The sequence below is a fragment of the Mesitornis unicolor genome, unplaced genomic scaffold (assembly GCF_000695765.1).
Source record: "Mesitornis unicolor isolate BGI_N332 unplaced genomic scaffold, ASM69576v1 scaffold39501, whole genome shotgun sequence".
Lineage (NCBI taxonomy): Eukaryota > Metazoa > Chordata > Aves > Mesitornithiformes > Mesitornithidae > Mesitornis > Mesitornis unicolor.
Window position 1 is genome coordinate 10,431 of NW_010166466.1, and position 8,512 is coordinate 18,942.

An 8,512-nucleotide genomic window follows, 5' to 3' on the forward strand; every position below is an offset into this window, starting at 1 on the left:
GTTAACCGGCTGCAGCCTCAGCTGCCGGGACTCCTCGATGACCCCCACGGCCACTTTCAAGACGTTGGCGTTGATGGTTTGTCCCCCACCGATCTGGAGGGTAAGAACACAAGGAAGAGTACGTGTAAGGCATGACGGGGCACCAGCATCTGCTCCAGGGGAGCTGTGGCTCAGCCCCACCGCCCCACACGAAAATATCTGTGTTCTGGGCATGGTGTTGTGAAGACCAGCATGGTATCTCAGCAGCGAGAAGAGAGGGAATCGCTGGACATTGACCAAAAAAAGCTGTAAAGCAGCTTGGGTTAAAGCTGGTCCTGCTCCCAGCATGGGTCAGGGGACGGTGCAGGAGAAGCCCCGGATGGATGTCACTCACTGGCCAGGGAGGAGGGGAGAGATTATGGGAGTTTGGGGTTATGGGGAGAACCTGAGCACCCAGAGAGGTCTGCACCTCAGCCTTGCTGCTCTGCACAACACAAGACACTCAGAAACGCGGATGCGATTGCTCGGAAGAAAACATCCATGGGATGGCAGCACAGAACAGTGCCAGACGCTGCGCCGTGCCCAGGCTGCTCCAGTGCTTGGCCAGGAGATCCCAGCTTCCCGCAGGCTCCCGCAATCTCAGGGATGGTTACTCCAGAGAGCAAGCAGGACCTTACCCTTCCAGCAACCTGCTTGGAAAAGGACTCTACCAGCGCCTCCACGCCATAGTCTGTCAACATGGAGGTGTTGTAGAGGAACTGCTTGTAGCTGTACTCTTCCCCCTGGATGATGAAGGAGTCGGGCATCAGCCCATGCCAGTGGTAGAGCTGGTTGAACTCCACCGCGATGCGATTGCGGTACTGGAACTGCGTCCCAAACAGCAGCTCGGGGTCGAACTTGAGGCTGAGGAAGTACCCGCTGAGGTGCTGGACATAGTCCTCAATGACGATCTTGATGGTCTCCCCTGGGCGGGAGGTGAGGGAAGCAGCCGTCAGCTGGCAGCAGCAGCAGCTACTGTCTCTGCACCCCAGGATGCTCCCCCCATGCTATAGCAGCATGTCCCAGCACCCATCCACCACCTGGGACCCTTCTGACCACGAGCTTGAGTTGAGTTGGTTGGGAATTTTTCAGTGAATGGTTTTGTCACCAGAAAAAGTCATTCTGACAAAACCAAAATGATTCCTGAGGAAGCTGACCTCGATACACCTCTCAGAGGTAATGTGGTGACATGACTCTTTTCTCAATTTTGGTCCAAAATGATGTTTCATTAATGAACATTAAAATGAAATAAATCAAAATTATGATAAAATTATTCAAAATTAAATTTTCTGATGGACCAAAGCCAACGTTTGCTATATGGGCCAAAGCAAATAATCCCCAGAGGGCTGCTGGAGAAACTCCTCCAGCCTCTAAAGCCAGCCTGGCCACCACCTTCCAAGAGGGACCGACAACGCCTGAGTCCTTGGGTTTGCCCAGGGAGGTGGGACACCCCTGCGGCACTGCGGGTCCTCACCGATGAGGATGAGCCGAGCGGTCTGGAAGAGCTGCTCGTCGCTCCAGGTGGGATGCTCCCGTTTCAGCACGTCGCAGACACGGTTGTGTTCGCGTAGCCAGAGCGTGGCATACATGCAGAGCCCTGGCAGCAGCCCAAACACCTCCTGCCCCATCGCCAGCTGCTGCTTCTTGGGGACGGCAGATGGGTAGACCATGTGGACCGGAGCGTCGGTGACTGTGGGGGGGTACACTTCTCCATCCACCACCTTGGGGAGACAAGAACAGGATAGCAGAAAGTGAAGAGAGGAGAAAAACACCCTGGTGAAAGTCACCACCCTGGATCACAGCGCTGATGGGTTTTGGTCGTGCTGGGTGGTACCTGGAATTTCAGCTTCCCATCTCTGAAAAGTCGCAGCTGGTGCTGCCGCTGCAGGTTGTCCCCATACAAGTGCCCGAGGTCCACCTGCCACAAAAGCACAGTGTCAAGGCTGCTCCGAAAGGCCATGCATGCCCTGGCCTCACTCCCCGCATGCCCCGGTGCCCCCCACTCTGGCACTCCTCACCCCGTGTCCCAGCGCCTTGGTGAAGCCCCGTCCCATCTTCCCGGACGTCTTGAAGAACTGGTGGGTGAAATGTTGGGCGAAAAAGGCAAACATCAGGTTGGTGCCTCGGGGATCGGCTTCAAACTTGCGCCGCAGCAGGAACCGCTCCGCCAGGAGCTGGGGGTTGGGGAGCTGCTGCTTCCCTGCAAAGGATGGAGGTTGAAGGCAGATGCCCCATGCCGGCCCAAATGGGTACCAGTGCTGGCTGTGGGGCTGTGAGCGAGCGCTGCTGTGTCTGCTGAAGCAGATGCCCCTTTTACACAGGTTATGATGTGCCCCACCAGCGTTTTGGAAGCCACCAACTCCTCCTGCCTGTAGGGCCAGCTTGGGCAGAGCATTATGGCACAGCACTGCCTTGCAGGTGTCCACGGCAGTGAAAGCTTGGGTGTGGGTGGGTGGGAAACACCAACACTCTGCTGGTTATGGACCCAGATGCTGCTCCAGCACCTCAGCCCTGTCCCCCTGGGGCAGCTGTGTACCTTTGGTCCCCATGGGCGTGGGGCAGTTGTCTGGGACGGGCGGCAGGACACGGGTATAATAGCTGACGTTGGCGTAGGCCTCCCAGCTGATGTAGCCATAGTCAGAGTTGAAGGTGGGGGGGCTGGGGATGAGATTGGCACGTACTGAAAGGAGAAAAAGGGGGAGTCACCACTGTAGAGTGTGGGGCAACACCCCATGGGTTCAGCCCCTGGCCCCTGCCCACCCACTCAGTGCTGCCAGGTGCCTTCCCCTGCCACCCCCAAAACCAGAGAGGTACCAGCACCAGAGGCACGTGGGCACCCCGGGATGTGCTCCAAGCCTTTTAAAGGCTGCAATTCCCTGCAGAAGAAGAGGGCTCGTGCTAAGTGGATTCATGGATGACGAATGAGATGACAACCACATAGAAATGGTAAAACCAACAGCTGGAGCCTTGTGAACATGTCGCTACAGTTCCAGGGGCTGGAACCTAAATATTTACGCAAAGTGATAAATGTGGGGATATGAGTAACGAGGACCAGCTGCTTTCTGAAGAGCCCTTTTGCCCAGGGAGGTCAGCATTCCCAGAGCTGCTTGTGTTTTCCAGTTGGCTGCAGCCCATACACAGCTGGGGACATACGGGGTGATGAAATGATGGGATGGCTACCTCCAGGGGTCTCCCATTGAGGTGACTCAAGCCCAGTACCTGTGGGAGCTGCTCAGCATCGCTGCAGCCACACTGCCCCCACCCGCACCTCTGCTGATGCCCAGAGGGTCCCGGTGTCCTGCTGCACCCCTAGACCCGCCCCATGCCCTCCCCTCTCACCTGTGAGGACAAGCTTCATCAGTGTGTCCCGGATGAAGGTGCTGTTGATGATGTCCCAAAGCCACCTGAAGTGGGTCAGGATGAAGTGGTAGAAGGCAGGACTGGGCTTCAGCAGGTCATGGAGGCGCGTCCAGAACTCGGCTGGGGGACACAGACCAGGCAAACCACTCATACTGCTAACAAGGCCCGTTAATAGCCCTGGCCAACCCACACTGTCACTGCATGTGCTGCCCCAGGACCCACAAGAGGACTTACGGGAGGTGCAGTTGGTCCCGAAGTATCCCGTCCGCGTGCAGTCGCACTCGTACCCATCCAGGCCGACCCTCACGCACACCCCTTGGTGCTGGCAGGGGTAATAGCAGCAGGTGTTCACTGCAAGGAGAGACAGATGTCACCACCCGGGCAGTGTCACCGTGGCCAGTGGCTTGTTGCTCCTCACAGGGTGATGCTGCCCCCAGCACAGCTCAGGGGGATGAACCCTGGGTGGGTCCCCCTGATGCAGGGTGCCCCTGAGATGGGGAGCTTTGATGCCAGCTGCCTCAGTGAACCTGGCCTCCAGGTCTGGCATCACCTATGTGCTGCAGGGAGGTGACAGATCGGCACCGCAGCAGCTGAGGGCTGCCCTGGCCATTGCAATACCAACCCCACAGTACACACCATTGCTCAGCTTTTCTTTGCCCTGCCCTGTGCCACTGCAGAGCCATGTCACGGTGGTCTCCTGGGTGGCTGGGGCCATAGCCTCGTGCACAGGGGGCTGCTGTGCCCCTAGAGTGGGATAAAGCTGTGCAAGCACAGCAGCAGTAATAATAATAATAATAATAATGGCAATTGTCAGAGCTGGAGTTTGCTTGCTTTGGCAAGTGGCTCCTCTGCCCTCTAAGCGGATGGAAACGCCGACTGCTGGGCTTGCTCCTGCCCGGCCCCTTCCTCCTCTGCCTTCGCGGCCCAGCCTGCAGGCATGAGATAAGGGCCTCTTCCCGCAGAGCCATGGCGGGCCCCCGTGGGACACAGGGAGCAGCAGTGCCACCAGGATGGGTGGGTCCCCATGGACATGGGATGATGAATAAAAGTGTCAACAGTTGAGACCTCCTGGAGCACACCTAGCTGAGGGGTTTGGTGCACATCAGCACCGCTCAGGACATGCAGCACTCAGGGATCGCGTTGTCACCGACACACAGTGCTTGGCTCCAGTGCCACCAGTGACGGGGATGGGCAGCACACCCTGAGCACCAGAAGTGACAGAGCAGCCCCTGGTGCGCTCAGTGTCATGGCCGATGAAGGAAGGTTCCCCTAGTTCATCAGCTGCTTGGTGTGGTCCATGAGCATCCACCGGACCTGGGTCAAATTGTGCTGGAATTCGGGAACAGCCTCAATTGGTCCATCAGCTGCTTGGTGTGGTCCAGGCATCCACCAGACCTGGTTCAAATTGTGCTGGAATTCAGGAACAGCCTCCAACGCTGGGGAAGCAGGACAGGCACACAGAATAGAAACCACATTTTTTCCATAGGAAATGGAAGCTAAAAATTAACATCTTTGAAAAATAAAGCTAATTTTGGAAAGTCACTCAGTCCCCCAGCCAGCCACTGCTCGGAGCAGGGCAGGGACTGCCTGGGAGCTTGTGCTCAGCCCTGTGACCCCAAATCCTTCACGTCATGGGGGCCAACCTGCAGAGACATGCTCAGCTCCCAGCCCTTCCGTCAGGCTCCTTTCATCTCCGATCTTTTCATGTATCCAGACAGGAGGCAGCAGGCAGGTTCTTATTATCTCAGACAAAGTAAGGTCAGACCACCCATTCAGTTTTTCACAAGATGGGAGTTTTTGCAAAGGGGGCTGTATTGCAGCGTGGCTGGCGCATCCTCCAGGCTGTTCCTGTCTTGGTAGCTCTGCACTTGACTCTGCTGCAAATTTCACAAACATCCGGAAGAACAGCCCCATGCCATGACTGGTGCAGCCTGGGGGAATATGGGGTTGCTGTGGGCAGCACAGGCAGGGGTTAAGGGGATGCTCCACGCTGCAGGATCTGCCATAACAGCTCATGTCCTGTCTGACACAGGGAGTCAGGAGAATCTCACTTTTCCGGGGCTCTATGGCAAGACATGGCCGAGCACGCCAAGGTGGCTTTGGCAGCGTGCTGGGCCGGGCCGCACCACCTCCTCCATGGTTCACAGCCATGGAGGTGGGGCGGGAGCGAGATGTTCCAGCCGAAAGGGTGGGAGGGGGCTGGAGCGTGCCCTGGCCCGCGACAGCAACCCCCTCGCATCCTTTCGGAGCCCTATGCCTCTCCCCACCCCAGCCAGGAATTCTGCGCTGGCCCTGCTGGAACAGGTCCAGGTGTGGGGGAAGCTGCTGCCAGGCCCCATGCTGGAGCACGGCCCCTCTGTGACGGCAGAGCTGGTGAACACACTCCATCACTGCTGAAAATTGCTAGATTCTGGGGACAACATCTGCTCCACGAACTGCACTCAAAGCAACCTGGGGTAAATCACGGCTGGGCTGGGGCCAGGCTTGCTTGACAGGATGTGGTTCCACAGCCGCAGGCTTTGAGGAGCGATGAAAGGCCCACGCACTTGTTTTTGTGATTCAGGGAGGTTTCCTCGGGCCCGTGAGCTGTTCGCAGCACACACAGTGCTGCCAGGTTGTCATCTGCAACCACTTCTGGTGGCACCACGAGTGGCGTGCCAGGGCCGCAGCTGCATGCCACGCGGGGCTCGGCCATCCTCCTCCATGCACCTGAGCCGGGCTAGCAGCCCCATGGCCTGGCTACGGGCGACTGGGCTGGCTGGAGGGGGTGATGCACCCCCAGGATTGATGCCTCCCTGCGCAGCCCAGGTTGAAGCTCCATGAGCCCTGCTGTAGAGGGGCTGTGCTGGGAGGAGGTGGATCACAGGCTATGGAAACAGCCATGAATCAGCAGAGGATCTGGCACAGGTCCCCGCCTGCCATCACTCAGCAGAGTCTGTGCTCAACTGATCCAACGGTTGGGGCTCGGGAGACGGTGATGTCTGGGTGCTGCCTGCACCTCCTGTCTGCCAGCGGAAAAAGCAGCAGGAGCACCCGACGAGGGTGGAAAGGCCACGGAGAGGGTGGTCAGGTTTATTTTGCAAGAATGCTCGTACGAAACTACACCCTGAAGGCAAGCCAGCGGCTGAGGGAAAACAGAGAAACACCATGGGATGAGCTTGGCTCTGCTCACAGCCAGAGAAGTCAATGGAGAGCAAACGTTGTGGCTCAGAGCCAAGGTAGAGCCAGCAAGGAGTCAAGTGGAAGTGCTCTGAGCAGCAAACAGCAAGCAAGCAGGAGATCCCAGTCTCAGCCCAACATCCTGTTATTTGGGCTCCAAGAGCAGCTCTGAGGACAAGATTGTAGCTGTGGTCCTCTGGGCACAGCACTGGGGAGGAGCAGGAGCCCAGCTGCTCTGCTGCAGCATCTAGGGCACAGCACAGCTCCTCTAATTCCTCAGATATCTCCCTCCCTAATTAAGGCTTGGAAGGGAGCCGTCCTTTCATGTATATCCCAGGTATTTTTTTATTTCCCCCATGTAGTAAGATTTGCTTTGATCTCGGCGCACAGCTGTCGGCTCCAAGGGCTGGGTACAGCTGCACCATCCCAGTGTGTGTCTGTCCCAGCTGCTTTGGGCATGGGGGTCCTCAGTGGGTCCCCAGGCCCTGTCCCATGCACAGCAGAACACATGGATGCTGCTCCTGGCTGTCCTCAACTGGAAGAGCTTCTCTGGGAGATGAGACCCATGCTGGGAGATGGCCACACCTCCCTGAATCACGGCCCAGCCCAGTGGGTGACAGTCAGGTCCATCCCACAGGATCCCTCCTTCTACACAGATGTGCCAATGTACCTTGCAGCAGGGTGCTGGCCGCCTCATTCTCCAGCACTCACTCCTGCTGCGTCCCCACTCCCAGCGTCTGCAGGGTGGCTGCAGGGACACCCTGACTCCTGGAGCACCCCGCAGAGCCACCCTCTGCATGGCTACAGCTGTGGGCCCTCAGAGCAGCCCCAGGTCGTGTTCCCCTTTTGGCCATGTACATTGCTGAAACAAGGAGGTCTCCATCTCGGGGCTATTGCTTTTGCACAGGACCAGCAGCTCCAGGACAGAGAAGTCCCGCACTCTCCGGTCAGGACAGCTGCAGGGAGGGGGTGCGGGCAGTGGGAAGGGCATCAGGCCCCGCTCCAGCACCCGGCTTTGCATGCTTAGCCCAAACCCGCACCATCGAGGTCACTTCTCCCACAGCCCCTGCACTGGGGGCTGCCTGCATCCCTGCGCTGCCTGCGTACCCATTCTGCCACGTACCCATTCTGCCTGTGCACATTCTGGGGCTCTTGTGTTTGGGTGCACCACTTCCCACAGCAGTGAGTAAACTCAGGTGGTCACCATCGGCACCGTTTGCAGTGCAGATGGCCAGAGCCCCACCGAGTGACAGAAGTCACGTGCCTGGGCTGGTTTTGCTGAGAACATTACTTTAGTGAGGAACTGGAAAGTCTGAAAAGTGCCATGAGCTCAACGCTGGGGTGGTGTTTTTCTGCAGGGAGGAAGGTCACTACGTGGAAGAGGAGCTGGAGGAAACTGCACTGTAGGGGCTGGGGATGGAGCTGATGGGATTCAAGATGTCATTTTACTTTGCAACGTGCTCCGTGGATGCCTGCCATAAGCAGTGTCACTCCTTGATAGCCCTGAACCCACCACGGCTGTGCCAGTGTGTGGTAAACTGCTGCAGCGCGTGGGAATGAAATGATGGCTCAAGTCACCAGAGCCATCCCTGCTGCTCCCAGCCCTCCATCCTCACCCCCAAACTGCAGTTGCACGTCGTATGTCTTTGGGGAGAGCAGGGAAGGGCTCTGGCCGTCAGCATTTAAGGATATTGCCCCCCTTTCCTTCAGGAAGCCCCATCCCAGCTGGGAGGCTGCAGGGAGCAGCCAGGTGCTGCCCCTCAGCCCGGTGACAGGGCCAGCCCGGGGTGGCCGTGGTCCCGTTGGCAGTGGCCTTGGGGAGAGCCGAGCGCTGTCGTGCAGCTACGGTCAATCTGGGGCCAGCAACGGCTCCTTGAGGCCCTGCGTGTGGCCCCAGTGGGGCCGCAGCAGGAGGCAGAGGGGAAGTTTGGTTTTCTTGGGTGATTTTGCTCTCTGGTCAGGCGTGAAGGACCAA

At 58.0% G+C, this 8,512-nt stretch overlaps 1 protein-coding gene across 1 annotated transcript in view; it reads right to left on the bottom strand.

Annotated features, from left to right (window-relative positions):
- PTGS1 (prostaglandin-endoperoxide synthase 1 (prostaglandin G/H synthase and cyclooxygenase)) overlaps positions 1–3,729 on the bottom strand; it is a gene marked incomplete at its 5' end in the record, with an annotated part of 4,359 nt that extends 630 nt beyond the window's left edge. The window contains 8 exon segments of the mRNA XM_010194972.1: positions 1–93; positions 657–943; positions 1,493–1,739; positions 1,853–1,936; positions 2,037–2,218; positions 2,555–2,698; positions 3,358–3,498; positions 3,613–3,729. The exon segment at positions 1–93 is cut by the window's left edge and continues 18 nt beyond it. Coding sequence (XP_010193274.1) covers positions 1–93; positions 657–943; positions 1,493–1,739; positions 1,853–1,936; positions 2,037–2,218; positions 2,555–2,698; positions 3,358–3,498; positions 3,613–3,729 — 1,295 coding nt within the window.
- Between the last annotated feature and the right edge of the window lie 4,783 nt (positions 3,730–8,512).